The 22,607-nt window shown below is 35.2% G+C and overlaps 2 protein-coding genes across 18 annotated transcripts in view; one reads left to right on the plus strand and one right to left on the minus strand.

The window, feature by feature from the left end:
* Ppip5k2 (diphosphoinositol pentakisphosphate kinase 2) overlaps window positions 1-287 on the minus strand; it is a 75,851-nt gene extending 75,564 nt beyond the window's left edge. For 6 of the 14 annotated variants that reach the window (XM_005382200.2, XM_005382198.2, XM_005382201.2 and 3 more), the window contains exon 1: window positions 80-284. The gene's annotated coding sequence lies outside the window, so the exon portion shown is untranslated. Of the gene's footprint in view, window positions 1-79 lie in introns of all 14 variants that reach the window. The other 8 variants (XM_005382195.2, XM_005382196.2, XM_013513003.1 and 5 more) reach the window with 3 other exon arrangements.
* On the plus strand, window positions 286-20,677 carry Gin1 (gypsy retrotransposon integrase 1). 4 transcript variants are annotated; one of them, XM_005382190.2, is made up of 8 exons: window positions 286-353; window positions 2,687-2,832; window positions 4,420-4,613; window positions 5,768-6,073; window positions 12,524-12,715; window positions 12,815-12,991; window positions 13,581-13,863; window positions 20,048-20,677. In XM_005382190.2, exons 2-8 carry the CDS (start codon window positions 2,694-2,696, stop codon window positions 20,317-20,319), a joined length of 1,563 nt encoding a protein of 520 aa, XP_005382247.1. In that variant the 5' UTR covers window positions 286-353; window positions 2,687-2,693; the 3' UTR covers window positions 20,320-20,677. The 4 variants fall into 4 exon arrangements, with proteins under 4 accessions (XP_005382247.1, XP_005382246.1, XP_005382245.1 ...); XM_005382189.2 differs by lacking the exon at window positions 286-353 and adding an exon at window positions 376-461; XM_005382188.2 differs by lacking the exon at window positions 286-353 and adding an exon at window positions 501-882.
* Window positions 20,678-22,607: the final 1,930 nt, after the last annotated feature.

Here is a 22,607-nt window from a genome sequence, read left to right on the forward strand (position 1 = left end):
GCACGGCAGGGCACGCAGCGGTGCCAAGCAGCCCTCTGGCGATGGGGTTCGGGGTCTCCATCGATCTCGGGGCCCTCACCTGGCACGGCTGGGGTCGCCGCTCGAGCCGTAGCGAAGGGCCAAGCCCCTCCAGGTCTCGCTTTCTCCCCTCTAATTCTCGGGACAGGGGTGCGGTGCTGGAAAAAAGACTTCAGCTGCAGGCGCAGGCGTGGGTCTCCTCCCGCCAGCAGCCGCTGAAGGGCCACAGCTGTCCGGTACCTCAAGCACTCGTACACCTCATGCGTCTCGGACACGCCTCTTCCCCGCCCGCCCAGGGTCTCACACGGAAATGTCCCCGGGCGGAACAACTTCCGGTAAGTGCCCAACGATCCGCCCTCGGCCTTGCCGAGCCACTTCCGGCGGCGCAATATAAATCGCGAGAAGAGCCTTAAATCCTGTCGTTTACATTTAGGACCACTTCGGTGAGTGGTCGTTCTGGTGTGCTTTGTCATACGTACTTTTTTTTTTTTAAGCGAGTTGTAACCTGCAGATGATTTCAAAGCCACTCCCTTACTCCCTTCGCCCGACGTGGGGAAGAGTTGGAGTCCGCGGAGAATTTCCGCCGGCGCCGTCGGGCGGGGAGGGCCGGGCGTTGCGCGTTCCCGCTGCGCTGGCGGGGCAGGGGTCCGTGCCGGGACGTGGCTCGGGCGACCGAGCTTCACTCAATGGCCTTCTTCCCCGAGATGCTAACTTTAACTGGAGCTTGCCTCGAGCAATCCGTTAGTTAACAAGCCGCCCAATGCTTAAAAACTGCCTCGTCGCAGTCGAAGTAGCGTTTGAGACTCCCAAGCGTTATGCGTGAATCCCAAAGTGGAACTGGAGAGTTCGCACCATCACCTTAATGTAGTTGTCATTTTATCTTGAGACTTTGCCCCACATTAAAGTCACCTGGGCCACGGGGAAATCTCCAGTTCAGGAGAGAAGGTCGTCAGGAAGTTTTAAGGGGAAAAATACACATTTTTATCTCACTGTCGATTTCTCTTAGGAAATCATAAGCAGGTCTGAACCCTCAGTAGAGAAATACTTTTTAAAGAGGAAACGACAACTGTTTGACATGCTTTTTATGTTCTTTGACCTGTTAACTGGTTTTCAGCCTGAATACATGATAATTGTATAAGGTCTTAAAAATAACTGAATCTGATGCTGGAAAAATAACATGGGGGTGGAGGAAGGAAGAAAAAAAGAATTGAAATGTGCCACGTACATGTACCAGTTCCCTGCAGTGAGTGCGAATGCAATCATGTACTGCAAAGTACTAAATCATGTACTAACAAAAGTGAAAAAAGAAAGATGAGCGTACAAAAAAGAAAAAAGAAGTGAATTTATCCTATTTGGCTTCATGTGTATGCACGTGGAGTTAAAGGCATTAGTCTTGTTCTTAAACAAATTTGTGTGGCAGAACGAAGCAAATTATAAAGAAGTACGTGGTGTATTGATTTCTCAGTCTTTGATGTTACAGAAAATGGTACTGGTCCATACTTCAGAGATTAAAATAACATAATTCAAAAGTCAGAATTTTACCCTCATTGTGTTTGTTCTGTTTGGGGGGGGGTTGTTACTGTTTTTCTTTTTTCTTTTTTTTGAAACATTACAGATTTTATGTACTTGGACTGTATACAGATTGTAATCTTTCAGAGGCTTAAATCTGTAGCTTAATGGGTTGGGGTGGGTGTGTGTGTGTGTGTGTGTGTGTGTGTGTGTGTGAATTGGGTAGTATCTCACTGTCCTTTCAGGAACTTCATACTACCCACTTATGTAAATTTCTCTCCTCTGTTTGCCATGGTCTCCCCAGAAGCTATCCTCTTACGATTAAACTTTTTTTGATTATTCACTTCTTGAAAGCAAAGAAATCTTTTTTCCTTTCTTCAAATTATAGTTAAGTGCACACATTATGAAGTTTGTTGTAAACCAGTACCAAAATTCCTTAACCAAAATTCACTATTTTGGTACCGGCACTAACCAGTACCAAAATTCCTTTTTGTTCAAGAAAAATTAACTTACATGTAGTGCAGAAGAATATGCGTTCTGGCTGCTGGCATCGTTTGAACATTTACAAAATATAACACGATTGGAACAGAGTATTTTGCAATTTACAATGATCATGAATATATTTATTTATTTATTTATTTATTTATTTATTTATTTATTGTCTTTTTTGAGACAAGGTCTCGCTGTGCAGTTCAGGCTGGCCTTGAGCTCACTTTGTAGCCCAGGCTGGTCTCGAACTTGCAATGATCTTCCTGCCTCAGCCTCCCGAGTGCTAGGATTACAGGCGCCACCACGCCCGGCCATGAATATATTTAGAAGTAATATAAAATTACATTTCCTGTTTAAATATCACATAACAGGTCCAAACTATGTAAGTAACATTTCCCTTGATGGCAATGAAAGACTTTAAGCAAACCTTTTGAAGTGTATTTATTCATTTTCTTTTTCTCCTACTAAAATTAACATCTCAAAAATAGCATTTGAATATTTTAGCTCAAAGACATCCCTGTCTCTTTTCTGTACTGCAATTATCCCTCACAGATAATATTCTGGGAATGCTCTATTCATGCATAAGCAGATATGTGACAAGAAATTGAACTGAAATAGCAACTGATTCAGCGTATCATTTAAGTAATGTCTTTAAATACCCTTTGCCTAGGTTCGCAATGGTCCGTAGTGGGAAAAATGGTGACCTTCATCTTAAACAGATTGCCTATTATAAACGAACTGGTGAATACCACACAACCACACTGCCAAGTGAGAGAAGTGGCATAAGAAGAGCAGCAAAAAAATTTGTCTTCAAAGGTGAAATCAACATCTAGATCTTGAGTATAATCTATAGGTTCTTTTCCACCTGTGTTCTTCGTAGAATCTTAAAACTTTCAGTGTAACTAATGCTAAATGATTAGCAGTTAAACTGATGAAAACACTCAGAAGCAGAATAGAAATCACACCGAAGTGAACTGAAAGCTAGTAAGCCTGAAAGGGCCTATTAAATTATAGAAATACTATGAGAAATAATGAACATTTACCTAAATTAACTTCTGCTTTTGCCCTCTGATGGTTCCTACTCAGGTGGTATACCATACTTACTAGAGCTGATGCCACTGTCATTGAGGAACTTTTTTGATGCTTAATATGAAAATGTTGACATAGATAAACTAATGGAAAGAATGGACTATATCCATTTCCATGGTCCCTTCTCCCACTGCTATTAAATATTCTCAGGATTAGTTTTATTTTTAATCCTGATGCCCCTGAATAGATTAAATAATTGAAAGCCAGGGCAATGATTATCTTGAAAGTTCATGATTTTTGTCCCTCCTTCAAAGGGGAGAAGTTTAGGATAAAATAAGCAACAAGGACAGTCACCAAATACCTAAGTGAATGTTAGTATGATTGATAGGGGTTTTCCCCAAAGCACATCAAAAAAATGGTAGCACAATAAATGCCTGTTCGTGTCTCCCTGTGTACACCACTCTGAGTAACTCTTTCTGCTTAAGAACATGAAAACCCTTAACCTCTTAGACTCAGGTGAGGTTTCATTTATTTAATCGTTTATGTTAAAATGTGTTTACTGAGTTCCTCTTGTATGCCAATCACATTTTAGGCCCTGCAGAAATTTGCGTGGATAAGATAGATAGGGTTCCTGTCCTCAGGCTGCTTACTTTGTAGTTTAAGTAAGGAATGTTTGATTCAGCACATGCTTTACTATATTCCAGAGTTTGAGTTGCTCCCTGACCCAGGCTAGTGAAGTGATTTGGTTTTTGGTTTTTGTTTTGGTTTGGTTTGTTTTTACCCACTTGGTTGATTTCCAGCTCCAGATTCTTCCTAAGCAAAACAAAAATTCTGCCAGATGCAACTTACTAACTTGGTGAGACCTGTCTCAAAATTAAAAAAAAAAAAAAAAAAGAAATACAGCTGGAAATACAGCTCAGTGTGAAAGGCCCTGGGTTCAGTCCCCAGTATGGCAAAAACAAAACAAAGCAACCTTAAGGGTACAGGTTTTCCCACTATACCATCTCTACCTTCTACTCAAATCTAGGAAAAGCTGGGAGATATGGTTGTCTCTAAAATTATACTCAGGATGAAATGTTCATACTCTCTTAGATAATTTCATACTCCCATAGTTACCACATACTCTGGTGAGCAAGCTAGTTCTGCTTGTATTGATAACTCCACAATTACAGCAGCCAGTGTTCCTCCTACATACCTAGTGTAACAGCTGAGAACCTTTTAGATTGTACAGTAACATCATAACAAATAAATATTTGTTTTAAATAGAAACAGTTTGTAAAAAACATCCTTTTAGTTTGAAGATAAAACTGTTATCTTAATACTATATATAGATCTCTAAAAATTACAGTTCCTTTTTTATATCGTTTGTTTCAGAAAAAAAGCTCTTTTATGTTGGAAAAGACAGAAAACAAAATCGTTTGGTAATTGTTTCCGAAGAGGAAAAAAAGAAAGTCCTAAGAGAATGCCATGAAAATGACACTGGAGCTCACCACGGTATATCCAGAACACTCACTCTAGTGGAATCTAATTACTATTGGACTTCTGTGACCCATGATGTCAAACAGTGGGTATGGCTTATGTATTTAGAGTATTTTGACTGTGCCTTTCTAGTAAATATATCAAATTCTTTGTTATTCCAGATTTTACTGTGGGTATCATCTTTCATTAAATACTTTGTGTATGGGTAGTTTTTATACCAAAAACAGCTAAAAGGAGTTTTATTTCTTTAAAACCACTGAAGTATAATTTGAACTAGAAGTAAAGCAGCTTTTAGACATTTGAAATTACATGCAGATAACAGATAATTTAGAACCAGATTTTCATTGTTGAACTCCTTTTTGTAGGCAGAATTGGATTGTTGCTGAAATTTCTTTGATCAAATCATTACCTCTTTAATGCCAATCATAAGAGTTTCTGTGGGAGAATATATGTGTAATAAGTCAGGCCTGTGTGTAGTGTTAGCTTTTGCACCTATGCCAAATTAAGGTAGAAACCGTCAAACGTGGCAGAAATGCAAAATCAAAATCAAATTATGGACCTGCCATGCTTTGCTTTACAGACACTGAGTAAAATCTTTGTCAACTCTTTCATCCTTTGAGAATGGGTATGATTCTTTAAATAATCAGAGGTTATTTGTGATTAAATCTAATTTAAATTGGAAAATGAACATTTTGATCAAAAGTAACTATGACCGTAACAAGTTAATATGGTTTTTAAATTTTTCTTCAGAAGTTAACTTCTTGTATACCTTCTTTTTAAGGGCCTAGAAAAATTTCTGGTATCTATAAATATTACCTACTTTAAATTATATTTCAATAAATATTGGTATAGATGAATGAATGAATGAATTCTTTATAGTGATAAATCCAGAGGAGTATCTTCTACATATAAAAATTATTGCATATTCACATACTTTAAGATTATAGAAAATTAAGCATCACATAGTCCCCCTTAAGTGTGTACAATTTTTGTCAGTTAAAACATAAAAATTCATGTGAATCATGAATTATGTTCCATGTGAATAAGCTCTCAAAAACTAGTCACATAATAGAAATAGCAACTAATATTTGCTTGTTTTAAATAGTTTAATTCAGTGGTCAGTCTTTAGTCCAAAAATTTCTCCTTCAAAGCACAAACTACCTATTAACCATTTTAAAACTCTAATTTATGTTGACTGTATTAACTTTTACATATATTTTCTTTATTGTGTGCCTCTTTGTAGGTATATGCTTGTCAGCATTGCCAAGTGGCAAAAAATACAGTTATTCTAGCACCTAAACAGCACCTTCTCAAGGTGGAAAATTCATGGAGTATAGTTACTGTGGATCCGATGGGACCTTTTCACACAAGCAACAGAAGTCATGTTTATGCTATAATTTTGACAGATTTATTCACAAAATGGGTTATGATTTTGCCTCTGTGTGATGTTTCAGCATCAGAGATTTCTAAAGCTATTACCAATGTATTTTTCTTATATGGACCTCCTCAGAAAATAATAATGGACCAAAGAGATGAATTCATTCAACAGGTAAGACAAATTGCTAATGTCTAGGAGCATATCTTACTCTTTTCATGTCCTGTACACAGTACTGTGTGCGTTGTAGAGTACTTAATGTATTCAGATAAAGTGCTATAGACACAGAGGTATGTATATTACAGACTGAAAAGGTAGTTGGCCTGGAGGTTAGGAGATTAGGATTTTAGAATTTATTGTGCCACTAAAGTAATTGCAAACCTGTGTTTTGGTATTCCTCAAACTCAAATAAGAAAGGTGGACCACACAGTCTTTGCTTACTTCTAACTGAAAAATTTTAGTTGGCAGATAAATGAGAGATTTGACTAAATGTAAAAACACATAATGTTCATGAATGAGAATATTCAATATTGATTAAAAGATATTTTTTCCCAGTCCCTGATCTTTTTCCAGTTTAATCTGAAGAATAAACAGTGAAGAATATATTGAAAAGTCTAGAAAAAACATATAATGCTATTAGACTTATGGCCCATTTTAAAATTTTATAATTAAGCTAGGGTGTGGTGGGCTTGCCTGTGGTCCCAGCTACTCAGGAGGCTGAGGTGGGAGGATTAGTTGTGCCCATAATTCAAGACCAGCATGGATAACACATCAAAACCCATAAAAAAGGTATCAAGTTTTATAATTGATAGAGAGTACTAAATAATCATTATCATAGCTAGCCAGACTTTCTTGATTCACATTGTCTTTGATGTCTCAGTCCAGAAGAAATACTTAAAGATATATTTATTAAATACTTAGGACTTATATAAGGTGTCCCCAAAACTATCCCCAGATTCCATGATTTACTAGGAGTACACAGCATGTAGTTATAGTCATGGGTGAAATTTATTCAGTGAAAGAATGCAAACAAAAGTCACAGCCTCAGCAACTTAGCAAACCCAGCCTCAGAATTTAAATAAGTAAATAAAAAAGGCTGAGCATATAGCTCAGTGTGAAAACTCTTTGTCCAACCTCCAGTACCAGTACCACACACACCCAAAGAGTCAAGGTATATGTCCCCTATTCCAAACCCTCAGAACAAAAATTATTTCGCAGAAGCTGTATTATTTGTATAAACTGTTCAGGCCTAATGAGCTACACTCATCAGTTGGAAAATGATTGGAACCCTTTCACAGTGGGAACCAGAGCTAAAGATGCTAGAAAACTTTGTGAGCAGGTTTTTCAAAGGATAACAACCTCAGATCTGCTGTGCTATTTTCTGCACAAGTACATCCAAACAACTTAATGAACATTTATATTCTAGCCAAGTTAGTAGCCATTTAGAAGTCTGATTCTTGAGGCTGGAGGATGTAGCTCTGGGTTCAGTCCTCATCAGTCCCCCTCCCCAAATTATATATAACATAAGTTTAAGGAAAATTATTTTTATTTTATTTTTAAATAACTAGTTTCTTGCTAATAGGTTGTGTGTCTCTGTTGACCACTACTTCTCAAACCTTGGGAGCACATTAGAAACTACCAACCACCCTTACTTCCTGTTTGAGTGATTTGTTTTTTTCGTAGTAATTGCTTTTTATTATTACAGCATTTACCGGGAAAAAAAACCAGTTCTATAAAGAAATGGCATCATCAGAAATGATCTATTAAAACTGAACTACATCAAGCTAGTATGTTTCATGGTATAGAACTGATGTTAGCTGGGAATATTGGCAGAGCTTGATAACTGGTCAAAATGATAAAAGTGGAAGCACCAGTGAGTGAAGTAGGGAAGGGTTATATAGAAGAATTTTTTTGGTAATTATTTCTGTAATATGGTTTTAGAATGAAATATATGCCAAAACTATTTTCAAGTAGGCAAAAGAACTTTTTTGTTTTTAATTGAAATAAAAATTATATAGGAGTAATTGACTTTTTGTTTTAATTTTTAGAAATGGAAAACACATTCTAAGTTTAAGAACAGTAGTATACATTTCAATGGAAAAACACTAAACTTATTTGCATAAAAATTAGGAACTTATATTTGATAAAATAACAAAATATAAAGGAAAAGAAATACACAAAGAAAAAATAAAGTAAACCAACATGGGAAAGAGCTAATGTCTTTATTAAAAATTCATACAAATTAATAAATTTAATTAAAAGCAAAAGCAGGTAGTTTTCAAAAGGAAGAAAAATTTCTAAATAGATAAAATGTTCAAACTTAGTAGTAATAAAAGTAATGCAAGTTAACATTAGTTTTGTTTCTATAATAAAAAATGGTAAGAATATCCAATAAACTACAATAGAATGATATAACCTTATGATATTTGTAGCATTGCAGATCGAAACTTACCCTTTTGTAAAGTAATTTGCAGAAGATCCATTAAGGGCTAAAAATATGTTTGTCTTTTTGTTAGCAATCCTATTTTGAGAAACTTACTCTGATTAAATTGTTCAACTACAGAGACAGATGTTTTACAGTATTTACCACAGTGCTATTTATGTTGGTGAGTGATGGAAACAGCCTAAATGTCAAAAAAACAGGTTTCAGAAAACTGTCTTGCCAAATGGTAAAATATTTCATGTTGCCATTAGTGATGCTGAAAAGAAGCATGTAAGTTTTAACATACTTTTTAATGTAACTATTACAGTATTAGCAAAGCAGGAAATAACAAAGTGTTTATAATGTTAAAAATCTAGATAAAGAATTTCATGACATACATATACATATATTTACACAGGTAACTATAAAAGTACAGTATATATAAAACTATAGGGTTAACTGGAGGATGTTTTAGAGTAGTCAGGTTTTAGATTTTTTTAATTATCCATTTTATGTATTATAATTCTGTTGTTAAAGTTTCTGGTAATTAACATTTATGTATAACCTTCTATTAAATTTGTGAATTAACAAAAAACTCTCCTGTTTAGCAATAAGTAGTTCTCTCTTTCCCAACAGAGAAAGCTGTCCTTTTAGGCTTTTGCAGGTAGGCAAGACGACATAACTGGTTCTGGCCAAAGAAATGGAATAGATAAGAGTGTGTTATTCTTAGCCTGGGGCAATAAAAGTCTCTTGTTGGATCCCTCAATCTCCCAGTCTTACCTTTGTCTGGAGAATTGACTCAGTGTTCCAGATGTTATACTGTAGAATGATGAAACTTGCCTTGGAGAGGTAACCAGATCTACAGCCAACCTTGTACAAGCAATAAGTAAAGCTTTGTTGTGTTAAGTTACCCAGAAAGATAGAAAAATGTGTTGGAAATATGCTTTAAGTTCCCATTGGTCTTTGCAATGGGGTGTATAAGACAGTCTCATTTGGGGGAAGATTGTTAGAACTTATGTTTTTATCTGTCTTTATAATCTAGAAAATAAAGAAATAAAGCATTACTGCTAATGGCTACAGATACATAATAGCTTCTTAGCTCAGTCATAAATACACATGCTATGTGAAGGTGCCCTGACAGAAAAGAGACTCCACAATATGTAAAAGTCTATAATCATTTCCCCATTCAATTTTTTTGCAATCAGTGGTTAACTGAATTTATGAATATAATCTAGATTTCACCATGCCACTGGTCATAGGATGACCAGGTGACTAAACTCTTTTTCAGTGAAACATTGTAATACTAAAATGCAAACATTCAACAACCACAGGAAGATGATAGAGCTGACACTTCTACTTCTAGTGTAGCTCTTTGATAGACACATTGAGATAAAAATACTGTCAATTGAATCTGATGAGAAATGGCCGTCAGGATTATCAAGAAGATTCTGGAATATTGATTCCCATCACCTTTAAGAGTTTTTCCTTTAAGTGCATATTGTGCTTCAAGAAATTAGCTAGTGATAGTATAAAGTCTTCATCATTAACCAACAGTTTTCCATTCATATTTAAACTCATATGAGCCTGCTAAGCACAAGGTCCTGAGTTCAATTCCCAGTACTAAACTCATATGATAATCCACCCAGACTTTGAAAATTTATCAATGTAATTATAAGTAATAAATGTTTACAATTCTCATTTGTGAGGTTTCTTAGTAACAAAATACAAAAAGTCATATATAATAGGGAAAACATACTTTTTGCTTGATTAAAATAACCTAAACATCAGATAGAAAACATAATGGTGACAAACTATGCTCTTTTATAAGAAAATACTAACAGAAAGCATTCCTAGAATGTTGAAATAAAATAAAACACTAAATGGCGGGGCCAGGGATATAGCTCAGTGGCACAGTACCTGCCTGGCAAGTGCAAGGTCCTGAGTTCGATTCCCGGTACCAAAAAAAGAAAAAAGAACACTATATAGTATGAGAGGCTTATTATATAGTGGGATAAAAATAGTGATTGTCCAACATGTTTCAGCTTAGAACATTTGCTAAATTGTTTTATTTAAAGGCACAAAAAGTTTCTCTAAGCTTGTGAAGGAAAGAGAATAAACATTTTCATTTTGACAATTTCTTGACTTTAAAGAAATATCTCATGTGAAAATTGTAAAGACTGATGGAATACCTGCTTTGATGGGTGGAGTTTAAAAGTTGATGGGATAAGGATGTGAAGGTGGATTAGGATGTTGAGACTAATCAACGAATGGATCCACTAGATCCGTGATGGCAAACCTCTTAGAAACCAAGGGTCCAAACTGCAACCCAGAACCCACTTACTTATCGCAAAGTTCAATTAACCCAGAATCCTGAAGTTTTTAGTTGAGAAAAAACAAATGATATCGAGTGCTCCGCTGCTGGGACAGCTTGGCTCACATGCCGACAAGAGGGCTCTGTGTTCACCAGCACTGCACTAGATCATCCCTCAGGAACCTCTTGAAACAGAAAAGTTGAAGCCTTTTCTGTGGGCCATTTAAAACTATTGCTCAAGACGTCACGGTGACACCTATTCTCTGGGATTTCATTCTAATTACTTTTGAAAATGAAAGAGGCCACCGAAACATCCATGCTTTTAACCTTTTTTTCCACCACCTTTGGGACGTGACTATCAATGTTGTACTCACAGTGTCCATATTTTAGCCAGAAAGAAGGGGAACACAGTGAGCAAAAAACAGGAAGCACTAGCAACAACTTTCACTTGCATCTTGTTCTGCCAGCACTGTGTTGCCTGACCATTCCCGTCTCCTAAGGAGCTTGGGAAATGTAGTTTTTTTCTTGTTAGCTTTTCTTTGATTAACTTTATCTTTTTATTTTTTCTGTTTTTATTTTAAAAAGAATAAATACTGGGGGCTGGGGATTTAGCTCAGTGGCAAAAGCGCCTGCCTGGCAAGCGCAAGGTCGTGAGTTCGGTTCCCGGTACCGGAGAAAAACCAAAAAACCAAAAAAAAAAGAATAAATACTAAACATTAGAAATGACACAGAATTTCAAAAAACAAGATGATATGAATTCAACAGTGGTTGTTATATTGCATATTGTTGTCTTCAAATTAGTTGTTCAGATATCTTTATCTTTTTAATTCTTCTGATACTTGTCTGAAATTCTCTTCTTTTAAAAGATAAATTGGGGCCAGGGATGTAGTCTAGCGGCACAGCCCCTGCCTGCCAAGCGCAAGGCCCTGAGTTAGATTCCCGGTACCAAAAAACCAAAATAAAACAAAACGAAAAGATAAATTGATTAACCAATGCTTAACTCAATTAAAAACAATAAAGAAAAAACATACAAAAGTTGCTGCTTACTGTTAAATTTTCTAAACTCATTTTGACTTATCTCAGACCTACCCATAGTAACTATAACAAAAGTAGCAGTAAAAAGTACTGTTTGCCAAGAACGGTTAATGCTTTACAAACATTAATTTATTTAACTCTCAGAAGAGTTAAGGGTAGGATTTTCCTCATTTTACAAATCAGGGAACTGAGTGCAAAGGTTCAGACACTTGGCCAGGGTTACACACTTGTTAACTGGTATGACAGCACTTGCTGGAGACAATGTGTACTGAATTAAAAAGTTAATTGGATATGCTAAATTAGTGTTAAATTCTAGCCTTTCATGTCCTTGTTACATTTGTAAATTTGGTAAATAATTTAACCTCCCAAAGTTTCAGATTCTTTACTTTAAAATAGGGTAAAAATAATTTTAAAGTTTAACAAAAATAATACAAACTATGTTGACCAGCACATAGTGGGGACTTACAGTTGTAACACCAACTTTAAACTGAATATGTATATTTTTATTTAGAATGGCTAAGATCAATGAAGAGGGCAAGCTTCAGATTCTTTAGAAGCCATTTTTTAAATCAGTGGGAAAATACAAACTTTAAAATGTCCTTTTGGAGCCAAGCATGTTGGCATGTATCTATAATCCTAGCCCTTGGGTGGCTGAGACAGAAGATTTTGAAATCAAGGCCAGCCTGTACTATGTAATAAGAGCCTGTTTCAAAGCAAAACAAGGGGCTGGGGATTTAGCTCAGCGGCAAAAGCGCCTGCCTGGCAAGTACAAGGTCGTGAGTTCGGTTCCCGGTACCAGAGAAAAACCCAAAAAACAAAAAAAAAAAAAAGAAACTTTGTTTTGTCTGTTTTTCAGATCAATGTTGAACTGTATGGACTGTTTGGCATAAAAGAGATTGTGATTTCTCATGCCTCTGGAACTGTGAATCCAGCCGAAAGTACGCCTAGAAAAATCAAAGCATTTCTCTCCAAGCACTGTGCTGAGCACCCAGACAACTGGGATGAGCATTTGTCAGCCGTCTCCTTTGCCTTCAATACCACTCGCTTGGTACGTACCTTTCTATTAATTCTGAACTTCTGGGTTACCAATATTTCTTCTCTTAAAAAAGTTTTATTACAGATTCGATTTTTTTTTTTCTTAAAATAGGAGCCTGCTAAAAATACACCATATTTTCAGATGTTTAATCGAAATCCTTATATGCCAAAGACTTCAGATACTCTTCATGAAGTGGATGCTGATAACACAAGTATGTTTGCCAGGATTCTAGATGCAATCAAAGAAGCTGATAAAATAATGGAGACAAAGACAACTTCAGTGGGCCAGGTGATGCTACTTAATAGAAAAGCTGTAAAATTCTATGAAGTAATATTTATTTTGATACACCCTTAAGCCAAAATGTTTTGCCTATCAAGTTTTGTTTGTCTCTGGTTAAACAATAAATGCTCATTAGCTATGAGGGACAATAATGAAAAAACATGAATTTTAGAAACAACAAAGCTCAGTTGAGATCTCGTCTTGCCATTTCCAGAAGCTTGACTTTGGAAAATTACTACACCTATGTCATTTTCCCTTCTGTGTAGAGCAGGGGTAGTATTACTGACTTTGAAATGTTGCTTTAAGAATTAAGGCCGGGCATGGTGGTGCACGCCTGTAGTCCCAGCACTCAGGAGGCTGAGGCTGGAGGATTGTTGTGAGTTCGAGACACGCCTGGGCTATAAAGTGAGCTCAATGCCAGCCTGAACCGCATAGCGAGACCCTGTCTCAAACAAAAAAAGGAAAAAAAAAAAAAAAAAATGACAGAGTCATGACTACCTTCTTACAGCATCTCAGGGAATAACCATTTTGTCACTTATTTTCTGCATTTCCAGAAATAAATTTTCATCTTTTTATTTATTTTTTTATATACTTGTAGATGGAGAAGAATTTGAATGGACTACATAAAAGCAAGATCATTGTTAAGAAGAAATCAAAACAATCAAATCCATTTCATTTAAAAGTGGGTCATGAAGTTTTAAGACAGAGAAAAAACCGGTGGAAAGATGGTCGGTTCCAGTCGGAATGGATTGGTCCTTGTGTCATAGACTATATTACAGAAAGTGGGTGTGCTATCCTCAGAGACAATACGGGGACCAGGCTTAAAAGACCTATCAAAATGTCCCACCTGAAGCCTTATGTAAGAGAATCCAGTGAACAAGGTAAGTATATGTTACTTTTCTACATTTTCACTTTCTTTGAGGAGAAAAACTAAAAATAATAAAGTCATCCTTCTTTTTCTTGAATTTTCTTTTCCCTCCTCATTTTTATAAATTTGATATAATTTTAGATATACTACATCATCTGTTTTATTAGAATATGTCTTCTGGAATAGAGAGATTTTATTTTGATTTCTGTTATGCTTTTCATAGTTGACAGAGAAGATGCTAAACCTGTATCACAGAAGGAAGGATTTCATTACTTCTGTCTTTGTTTTCGCAACATCCTGTTGGTCACTTCGTACCTCATTTTAGGGTGGAAACACAGCAGCTATGAACATTAATGTGAAAAACATATTGTCTGTAATCTATCTATGAAATAAGGAACTCAAAATGTCATTAATGTTTAATGTTGCTTCACAGTTAGGTCAAGGATAGGGATAGGTGTGCGTGCAGAGTGTGCTGTCCTCAGATTTTTGTAAGGGCTGTAAGATGTGATAGCACTCTAGACAAGGTTATACATGCCCCAAATGTTACTGGTTCTTAATGGTCACGATAGCCTGATCTTTCTAATCTTTTCTTTCATGGTCTGATTAAATGTCATTTTTGCCACGACTTTCAGATTAAGTCCCTTTATCAAAATTATTTTACTTTGTCCTAATGTATATGCTCCCAGACCTTCTCTGAGGTAGATAAACTAAGCAACAGTTAATTGGTACTGTTATATGCTTTTTCTATAAAGTATTAATAGACTTTTTACTACATCTGATGTATAATATAATAGCATTTTAAATAACAGACAAGTCATTTAACATGCTTAAGTAAATAACAAGAGCAGCAACAACAAATAACCTACACTTACACCATTTTTAGATATGAAGCCCTTAGCACTGCCCAGTAATAACTCAACTCTGTTTTTGATCTGAGCCACAGCTCTAGTGTTAAAAGCTCATAGTGCCTTTCTGTCTTGTGACAGACCCAACTCCTCTCCTCAGTAACCTTATCTTTGACTGTATTCTAATTGTGAAACTCACAAATACCTTCATTCTCTTTATTTAGAAGATAAGTGCTTTCATTCCCTGAGCCTCTTCTTAGTCCTGAGCTACCTTGATAATCTCTCCCTTCTACCAGCTAAGTAGAAAAAAAATAATTATGCAGGTACACGTTATTCTTTCTTCTTCTGGGAGATTTTCTCCTTAATCTTTGTCGCGCAGGGCTTGCTTTCTTTTACTATTTTGACAACCCTTCCTTAATACAAAATTTACATTTAAAATGTATCAGGCCGTGTTAATATTTTGTACTTTGCTTTTCTCAAAGACTTTCTCAAAAAGATATCAAATATTTTGCTGTTTCAGAACATTTCAGAACCAAATTGAGAACAAAGAGTTTCTAAGCAGATGCAGTATAATTTTTGCCTCATGCTTGATTTTCCACAGATGTTTCCTCCAAAAATATCAGAAAATTGCAATCTTACTACTGATTTTGATGGGTGAATTTGAAATTGATGGGTGAATTTGTTTTAGTTTTTCCTGTTAACTAAAAGAAGTGATGATCTGGCCATCCTAGGAAGTGATTCTTGATTTTACTATATGGTTGTGTGTGTGTGTGTGTGTGTGTGTGTGTGTGTATGTTTCTCTAACTTGCAGAAATTCAAAATAAAAGTGATTTCTTCCATCACTTTTCTGAGTATCTTATATTTTCCTGAAAATATTAACCTGACAAACTGATTTTAAAGATTCCTTGAGCTGAATTTGTGCAAAGAGCATCCTTTAATAATTGTACAACTTTAATTGACATAAATTTAGACAGCCTATATCCAGAAGAATTATAAATCTGTCTACATTTGTCATTGCTGCTCTTTACCAGACTTGAGACTTTTGTAGCTAGAGACTCATTATCGAAAGCAGATAAAGTAACAGTTCCTTAACCATTCTTGTCTAAAACATAATGTAGAGAAAACACAATCAGTACTAAGCCTACAATATTTGTCATTGTTATTTTAAGCAGGCCTGTTTATTATCTGCTCTACTTCAATGCCAAGTACTTTTTCAGGCTAATTATTTTAACAAGAGAGTCTAAACATGCCATAATATCCCTCTGTAGTCATAATGCTCTCATTTGAAGAAAAAAGTTATGTTACTGGCCCATTATTCCATACAATACAGATTCTGAGTAGTTTTAAATTCCTGACTTTGTTACAGATTTGGATCTGCCTCACACAGCAGTTTTAGTCTCTTCTTTTCATTATTGTAAGCCCCCGTTCGTGAAAGAATTTTCATTGTTGTAGAAGTTTACTGTTGTTGCTGTAACAAATTTAGTAGCTCGAAACAATGCAGATGTGTTCTCTTTAAAGTTCTGTAAGTGAGAATTTTAACATAGGTGTCACTGGGGTATAACTGAGGTATTGATAGATTTGTTCCTTTCTCTAGGCTCTGTGAGAGAATACATTTCCTTAATTTTTCTTGCTTCTGGAAGCTACCTACATTCCTTGGTTTGTGGTCCTTTCCCTCTGTCTTCAAAGCCGACAAAGGCTCCACCTCCTCTTCTTCCTTTTTCCACATTTGCCAACCCTGTCCTTAGACCTGCCAAAATACTCCATGATAATCCCTCTTGGTGATGCACACCTGTAATTCCAGCACTTGGGAGGCTGAGGCAGGAGGATCCTTTTGAGTTCAAGACCAGCCTGGGGTACAAAGTGAGCTCAAGACCAGCCTGAACTGCATAGAGGAGACCCTGTCTCAAAAAGACCAAAAAAAAAAAAAAAAGATTAGCTTACTGTCAGCCTTAATTCCATCATTAATTTTATTCTTTTGCTGTTTAAGGATGTATATTAACAGATTCCAGGGATTCATATGTAGACATACTTGAAAGCCCATTATTCAACTATATTTATGATCTACATTCATGAGACAAAGTAGAGCTTAGTCTCTATGACATTAAGCCTTTGATCTCCACATTATTATTAATATAGTTCATGCCGAGAAAGGTGTCCTTTGACCTTTTAGTGATATAGTTTCCAAGAGTCAATCAAGTTCTATCTTGATAATATTAGTGATTATAATGACAATGAAATTGTGGTCATTTTATCATAAGAAAGGATATATTATAATGACAACATACTTGAAAATTTGAAGATTATCAGACCATATATAAGGTTAATTTAATCACTTCAGGATAAGAAAATTAAGTTATGTGAAACCTTGTATCTTTCTATTTGAAGAGATAAATCTTCAGATTTTTGGGAGACTTTGCTTTTAATGTGTTTTTCTCTGTAGGGAAATTTAAAAATCTATTTTTTTTATTCCTTAAAATGACACAAGGAAAAAAATCTGTCAAAACTGCTAACATCTTTTTGAAACAACTTGAAAATGCCTCCAATACAGTGAAGAGTTAATTATTCAATCTGCCCAAAACTGAAATGACACTTTGACTGTACAGATAGCATAATCATAGTTGAATTGCATGTGAAAAGAAAAATACTTAGTAAGGTCTATTGTGTAATGTAACTTAGTAGAAAAGTTTTCTAATGTTGTTTATCTCTGTTTTGGGGTTAAAAACTTCATGTTCTTTGATATATACTTAACTAAGGATTGTTCTACATCAGTGTTGTCCAGTAGATACATAATGCAAAAACTATGTAACATTGTCTTAAACTTTCTGCTAGCACATTTAAAAACAGACGGGTGAAAATAATTTTCATTTTATATTTTATATAACTCAGTATATTCAAGGTGTTACTCTGTCAGTATGTAGCTCCAATAGTTTCTTTTTCTTTTGATAACCTTTATTGAAATCATGAGCATTTGTGTTGATTCCAGTGGATTTAGCCCACAGGAGGAGTTGAACCGTATTTGATCTTTGTGAATAAATGAAAATATATTTTCCTCTATAAATAGGCTTTGACTTCTTCAGAGTAGTTGTCCACCATGGATAAATTGATTTGTGTAGAACTTGCTAAATATAATCTTTGTTTTCTACAGTTTTATTATAAGTACCTTAAAGAAAAAAGTGTGTATCATACTTACATTGTGTATGTATAGAAACTTTCCACTTACTAGTGGGTGATGTTGGTAAACCTCAGTTTTTTTTCTAAGTCCAGTATAAGAATTACTTAAGATTGAAGTGTCTGACTGCATTTCCAAGAAATCAAAGTAGTAACTCCTAAGACCTTAAACATCTAAACATATTTTTTCTGCACTGATACGTATAAAGTAGACATATTTTTCTAAAATAGACTAACCTACTCCTCTGCATCAAAAAATTAGGGGAGCAGAAAACCACCTTCTTTGGAGATCTCTGAAGGTATCTTTGGAAATTTCTTAAATCAGTGTGGTAATAATACTTCCATATGGTCACTTTGTAGCTGTAGGGTTTGATTTTATCTCCTTCAATTATGTACTTTTATTCTTTTGCTTTTTTACCTTATTGTAAATACTGTATCTTCGTAATGTCATTTTTCAGTCTAATCCCTGCTTTTCCATTGGTAACAGTTGAAGAGGTTAAATGTGGCAAACCTTTTAAATTAAAATACAAGGGGCTGGGGGTTTAGCTCAGCGGCAAAAGTGCCTGCCTGGCAAGCGCAAGGTCGTGAGTTCGGCTCCCGGTACCGGAGAAAAACCAAAAAAAATAAATAAATAAATAAATTAAAATACAGGCCACATTTTGCCTAATAGAGGACTAAATGGACAAACTAAATGGCCATGTAAGCCCAGGCCCACTGATGACCTATGTTAATAAAGAGCATAGACTTCTATGATATACTGAAGTTTGTAAATTGAAAGTTCTTAAATTCATGAACTTCTGAGGTGGAAACGGGCTCATTTCAAAGGACGAGAAAGGGTCAGTTAAGTAGGATCATTTTCTTGGACATACTAACATCTTTATCTGCTCTGAGAAACTTTCACTGATCCCTGAGCTAAATGTCCAGCTCATCTTCTGTTTGCTATTTCTTGAATTTAAAAGTTTGAGGACTCTTAAAGCTATTAAAATCTTCAAGAGTATCTGTTAATGTTTTAGTAGAAAGTCTAGAAAGAAAAGACAATGGTGAGAAAGTTAATAAACTATAGTAGAAGGGCTCCTTTTGGCAATGAATTAAATCATCATATAGGGAAAAATCCTTTCTGTCTGTTAGTATTTATATTACAATGTATTGCTACTTTTACTACCCATTTAACATTCATTTTAAACACTTTTTCCCCTGAGAGTAATTACTTTGCTAAAAGAAAGACAAGGAAGATTCCCAGTTAGTGTTTTAGTGTGGATCAGGTAGGCCTTAAAAGTTCCTAAGAATCTTGGTATCAAATTAGACTTAAATAATCTAAACCTTTTAAACTACTTCCTTGAAGCCTCCTTCCCTGTTCCTGTCACATGAACCCGATCCTAGAAACTCTCTTCATCTAGTTTATGTGTTCATATTGTAACAGGTACATACTATCTTCCTCATGTAGAGTCTATAAAGACTGAAGTATTTAAAGTTGTAAATGTAAGAAAGTGATGATTCTATTTGTTAAAATATCTTTTCTGAATTTTCCAGTTCACCAAGAAATGTTTTACAGAAGCATATTAAGGATATGTCCTTATCAAAATTATAATTTCATAGTTCTCTTTTTAATCTATACCAGTGGTGGCGAACTCATGGCACACATGTTATTGTGGTTTTTTTTTTGTTGTTGTTGTTGTTGTTGTTTTTTTTTTTGGTTTTTCTCCGGTACCGGGAACCGAACTCACAACCTTGCGCTTGCCAGGCAGGCGCGTTGCCACTGAGCTAAATCCCCAGCCCCTGTGTTTTTCTTTTAAGACAAAAGATGTTGATATCTGAGTGGTTTTTTCTAAACTAAAACCTCAGTATTCAGGTTTAATTGCAGTGCTGACACTTTGCAATAAGTGGGTTTTGGGTTTGCAGTTTGGCCCTCGGTCTCTAAAGATTTGCCATCACTGAGCTATCCAAGTCCTATCACCTGTCTCCACACATAAATATCTACCAAAGAGTCCAAGGGAATAGGAAATTTGAATGTTAAAATCCCTCATTCTTCTGTTTCCTTTATATATGAACTGTCAAATATACACATACAACATTTTGTTCATTCTTTGACATGTATATTTAATTTTCTTCCTCAGTTAATATTGTTTAGTTTTAAAAGGATATCTATAATTCTGAAAAACAAATTTATCATATTTCTTCTTTCAGACAGTCTTTATCTCTTGCAAGGTTCTATAGTGGCAGATCATGACTACATTGGATTGCCTGAAATTCCAGCTGGAACACACCAAGCAAATATCCTGATAGAAGATGCAGCCATGGGTGTAGTGAACAATGAGCTACTGACATCAAGCAAGGAACACGAACTATTAGAATATAGAAATGCCAAAACCTCTTCACTGATAGACCATGGTGCTCTTGAAAAGCAGACTTTCAGTCTATTGGACGCTTCAAACCAAGTCCTTGAATATTTAAGTTAGTAAATACCAAGATTGATTGAAAGTACTTTAGAATGTTATTGTATCCATTAAAAAAGGTTGTATTAGAACAAGTATCTTGAAATAGTCTTAATGATTAAATCCTGAAGTTTTGTAACTGTTTATGTAAAGTTATGTCATATTTGAGTATCAGTATAGGTATATAGAGCAGAAAAGCATATACATTATATGCTTATTATGTGCAAATTATATCATATACTTATATCAGTGTATATATGTGTGTGTGTGTGTGTTTATATAAAAAGAAGAGTATAATGTATAGAATTCATTTCTTTTATGTAGAAAACAGGCAAAGCAACTTTGCTTCTGAGGAAATAAATTCCAGCTCAAAACTCTTAAACCTTTGTCTGATTTTCATTTTTTCAGAGATGATCTCACTAAGTTGCTCAGGCTGGAGTTGAACTTGCAGTCCTCTTGCCTCAGCCTCCCAGCCTTTGTCTGATACTGGTACTGCATTTTCAGTTTTTGTTTTTTTAGAATATCTCCTCCTTTTAGGGGCTGGGGATTTAGCTCAGCGGCAAAAGTGCCTGCCTGGCAAGTGCAAGGTCGTGAGTTCGGTTCCTGGTACCGGAGAAAAACCAAAAAACCAAAAAAAAAAAAAATCTCCTCCTTTTAAAAAAAATCTATTTAAATTACCTAGAATGGGACTGATAAATACTGAATGAACTATAGCATGAGGGAAATGAGACTTCATTCTGTGTCATTAGAACTTCTAAATACAATATTGTAGGAAAAATCTTAGGGTTCTCTAATAGGTTTTCATACAGTACTGATAATTTGAAATTATCTAATTGTTATATAGATTCAGGATTAGGGTCTAAAAGTACATGTTATCTTGAAAACCTTTTTTCATTTCTATGTAATTTATTAAAGCCCAAAGCATCCATTAATATGATTTTTCATTAATCTTAAAAAAAATGATAAAATAGTATCAAGGATTTTCAGCATAATTTCTATGATTTTATAACTTTGTTCAATGGATATTATAGAGAACTATGAAAATCACTGTGAGAATATTAAAAGAGAGATGTATACTTAATCCCTTTAAAATTCTTACTGTCTGATAAGGATTATAGATCATATAAGCCAGGACCAATGCAAATTAAAAATTAGGACTTGCCAAATTCCAGGAGACCAGTACAAATAAAGTATCTAGGGAAGCAAAAACGAGACTTTTCTATATAGGAAACTTAGGTTTACCTTTATAGGAGAAGGACCATTGGAGCTTCAGTTTAAAAAATATATAGGATTTGCTGAGTGAGTACAAAAGAAACAAGGAATGCTCAGAGACTGATATGATTCACAGAAGGGCAGGATTTTTGTTTTCTTTACTGGCTTGAGTGGGAAGTAGCAAGGTACAGGGAGAAAAAGCTGACAAGTCGTACCAAACTTTTTTGGAGAACATTGAATACTGTTAAAAGATGATAATGTTTTCCACCCAAATTCATATATTGAAGTACTTAACACACATAACCTCAAAATGCAACCATATTTGGAAATAGGATTGTTTCAGATATAGTTAGGATGAGGTCTGTTGGAACAGGATGGACCCTAATCCAGTATGGCTGGTGTCCTTACAGAAGGAGGATGTTTGGACACAGACTCAGGGAGAATATTGCATGAAGCTGAAGGTGATGCTTCTACAACTCAGGAAGTAAAGATTGCTAGCAAACTGCCAGGTGCTAGGGTAGGAGTACAGCAGATTCTCCGACAACTGTCAGAAGGATCAACACTTCATCTCAAACTTCTGCCTTCACAACTATGAGATAGTATCATTCTATTGTTTAAATCACACAGTTTGTGGTTCTTTATTATAATAATCTTAGTAAACTAATACAAATGACTGCCTAAATTATTTTCTGAGAGCAAAATCCGCTAAAGGTTTTTATATAAGAATGTGGTATAATCAAAATTGCTTTATGAGGTTTAGTCTTAAGCTTGCAAAGAATTGATTAGAAGAAGAGAAGAAAAAAGGCATAAGGATGATTTGATAGGATTTTGCTGTGATTAATTAAAACAAACTAACCTTGAAGCATTGATAATAAATGAAGTTTATCCTAAGGTCATAATAGAATATCTCACATATTTTAACTGTACTTAATAGTGATACTGGAAATAGAGACCTGAAAGGTTATGATTACTAAGAAGAAAGATAAAATTATGTTTCATATAGGTTAAAGGCTAACTAACTGGGGAGGACTCATTGTATCACAGACCAAATAAATTTGAGGTAGAATTTCAGAGAGAAAACTTATGAAAGCATAGCAGAA

This window comes from Chinchilla lanigera, unplaced genomic scaffold, assembly GCF_000276665.1.
Source record: "Chinchilla lanigera isolate Chin_1 unplaced genomic scaffold, ChiLan1.0 scaffold00017, whole genome shotgun sequence".
NCBI classification, from domain to species: Eukaryota; Metazoa; Chordata; class Mammalia; order Rodentia; family Chinchillidae; genus Chinchilla; species Chinchilla lanigera.